Here is a 2,588-nt window from a genome sequence, read left to right as displayed (position 1 = left end):
CTAGTCACAGAACATTGGATTTTCTAAAACATTTAAGCCCAAGCATAGGCAGATTACATTATATCACCTTCACAAGTCTAGAACTTTGAAGATGGTGGTTCAATTTAAATTGGCATCCCCATCACTACATTGTATATTCCCAAAGTATCATTAAATTTGAACCCTAACTTCTCTGCCCCTCCTCTGTGATGTGCATTTTACTCCATTACAGTATTTCTACTTAATTTGCATTCTCATTAAGTAATCAGACAAAAACTAAAGAATAAACTAAATGCTTCCATCCAGATAATTTGAAAAAAACCCTAAAACTTGGGAAGTTCAATTGATAACGGTATTAAGCAAATCCAGATTTAAAAGAACAATCAGTACAGCATCTCATTTGAAAAAATGCACAAGTAATTCAGCACTCATTCCACAAATCCCTTTTATACATTCTTTATAAATCCGTTTTAAGAAAACCAACACTAAAATCCGTCAGGAGAACTTTGTAAGACACTCACGCGTGGGAAACAGCGGCTTCTTTGCACTCTCGGATGTCATTGATCCGCTTGTTGTAGCTGCAAGTGAAAAACAACCCAACACAGGAATAAGAATCAGTTTAGCGAGACCCGAGTGCAACTCAAGAGGAGCTGCAATGCTGTAGCAAGCAGGATACAGCAAAAACCTCATGAGATTTATTACCCTGATCGGAGCGAAGTGCCAAAACTGGATACTCAAAGCAAAAAAACCTCTCTGCTGAAGGGCTCCTAATGTTGCTGGTGGAACTCGCAACTTGTTTCTGAGCTTTTACACCACAGGCTGCACAAACAGTGGCAGCCAGATGCAATTTTTCAAGCACACTCTACATTTGTAACATCATTTCCTTCACTAAATCAAGATCATACAACTATAGAATTGGGTTGGAAGAGACCTTAAAGATCATCTAGTCCAAACCTCTCTGCTGTGTGCAGGGACACCATTTTTTTTTTTACACAAGATTTGTGGGCGAGATCATTAATTGTAACTTTTGTCATTTCAGAGACTGATTCACAAGACTTTTTCAGAACTGAGATAAAAAAAGTGTGGTGGTTATGGAATCAGGCCCTTAAAAGTTATGCATTTAAAGAAATAGTCAAGATACAAGCAAAAATGTTTGCATACTTGAGCAGAACTTAAATGAAGCAGAAGTAACATTTTTGAAATGGTTCTTCAAGAAATACAGTATCTTTAACAGAGGTTCTGAAAGAATAAAAGGAGAATTAAAACTTACCCTCTTATGTTTACAAACAAGTCTTCTGCAGCTTTGTGAATGTGGAATACTTCATCCCGAAACAGAGCCAAGCAAGAGCTGCTTTGAAGTGCAAGTTTCCAAAGGTTCAAAGCTGTAGCATCACTATTTAGGATTCCATGGCACAAAATAAATCCAACTTCAGAAGTTCACATTGATGTATGGCACACACCAGATGCACAAAGACAGTAAGAGAACAGTGAGATGATTATGCATTTTCTCTTAAATAGTTCACATAGATCATTAATAAACTCTTTAATGGATAACATAAAAAAATACCCCTCACGCTTCTAGGAGGTGTTTTTGTAATATTTTTGCAACATTTCTGTAACATGAACTACTTCATGCTGATACTACTTGGCTATTTTCATTGCAAGTATTAAAGCCCTCACTTTCAGTCAAAGTGTAGAATAAACTGATGACAAAACTCCATTCCAGCAGCACGCGCTGAACTCTCACTTCACTGCATGTAAAAGTATGATACAGACAACTGAGATTTAATCAAGTTCTCCAGAATCTCATTTGAACACAACAGCTTTTGCACAATATAAAAAAAACAGTAGTCTTTTAAATGTTAACTAATTTTTTTAATACAACCGCAAGCTGTTTCAGAATATTTTACTCACAAATGATCCATTTCTCCATTGCATCCAGAGAGAGGTACTCACAGGGCATCTGTTCAAAAAAACATAATTTGTAGCACACCAATTATATAAAAGACAATACTTTTCACGAGAAGTAGTTTTTAGCAAGAAGGGACATACAAAGCCTTAAATGCTGATGATCAGACTGCTGTTAATCACTAACAGGGCATCGTTTCCATGTTTTAGAAACAGGGTTTGAACATTAAATGAACTTCCATACCCTCCAATACCTCGAACAAATTTCGTCAAATGTCTAATTTCAACAAACATTGTATTGAAAAAGGCATTTGATGTATACTAATCAATACTTGACAGCTGTTAATGCTTCAATTTTTTTTCAGAACAATAACCATTCACATCACAACTGATGCGGCAAGTGCAAACACAAATTTTAAAGGAAGTACCAGCTGTCATTTCCAATCTCTTGGCTCACAAACAGCTGAGACAGTACACAGGATTCCCTCCCTCTACACTGCAGAAGTTAGCATTGCTTCCCTTCATTTTCTGATTTTCCAAAACTGGAAGTGGAGGCACGAGCTAATGTAACAGAAGCTTTACTTAATGTAAGAAAACTTTTCCCTAATACTCCATTATTCAGTTCTCCCAGTGAGCCTATTTACTTCTCTGATTAAAAGTCACATAAGAGATAATCCAACAGAAAACTATTTTATAGAAAG

The 2,588-nt window shown here is 36.3% G+C and overlaps 1 protein-coding gene across 6 annotated transcripts in view; it reads right to left on the bottom strand.

The window, feature by feature from the left end:
- NCKAP1 (NCK associated protein 1) overlaps positions 1-2,588 on the bottom strand; it is a 61,466-nt gene that overhangs the window by 29,151 nt on the left and 29,727 nt on the right. The window contains exon 11 of one of the 6 annotated variants that reach the window (XM_027887879.1): positions 501-557. The exons of the other annotated variants lie outside the window; for them this stretch is intronic. Coding sequence (XP_027743680.1) covers positions 501-557 — 57 coding nt within the window. The remainder of the gene's footprint in view (positions 1-500; positions 558-2,588) is intronic. 6 annotated transcript variants of the gene reach the window in all.

The sequence above is a fragment of the Empidonax traillii genome, unplaced genomic scaffold (assembly GCF_003031625.1).
Source record: "Empidonax traillii isolate 1590-97213 ecotype Southwest subspecies unplaced genomic scaffold, ASM303162v1 scaffold223:size1722714, whole genome shotgun sequence".
Classification (NCBI taxonomy): Eukaryota; Metazoa; Chordata; class Aves; order Passeriformes; family Tyrannidae; genus Empidonax; species Empidonax traillii.
The sequence above is the reverse complement of the archived record's forward strand: the minus strand, read 5'-3'. Positions and strand labels throughout refer to the sequence as shown.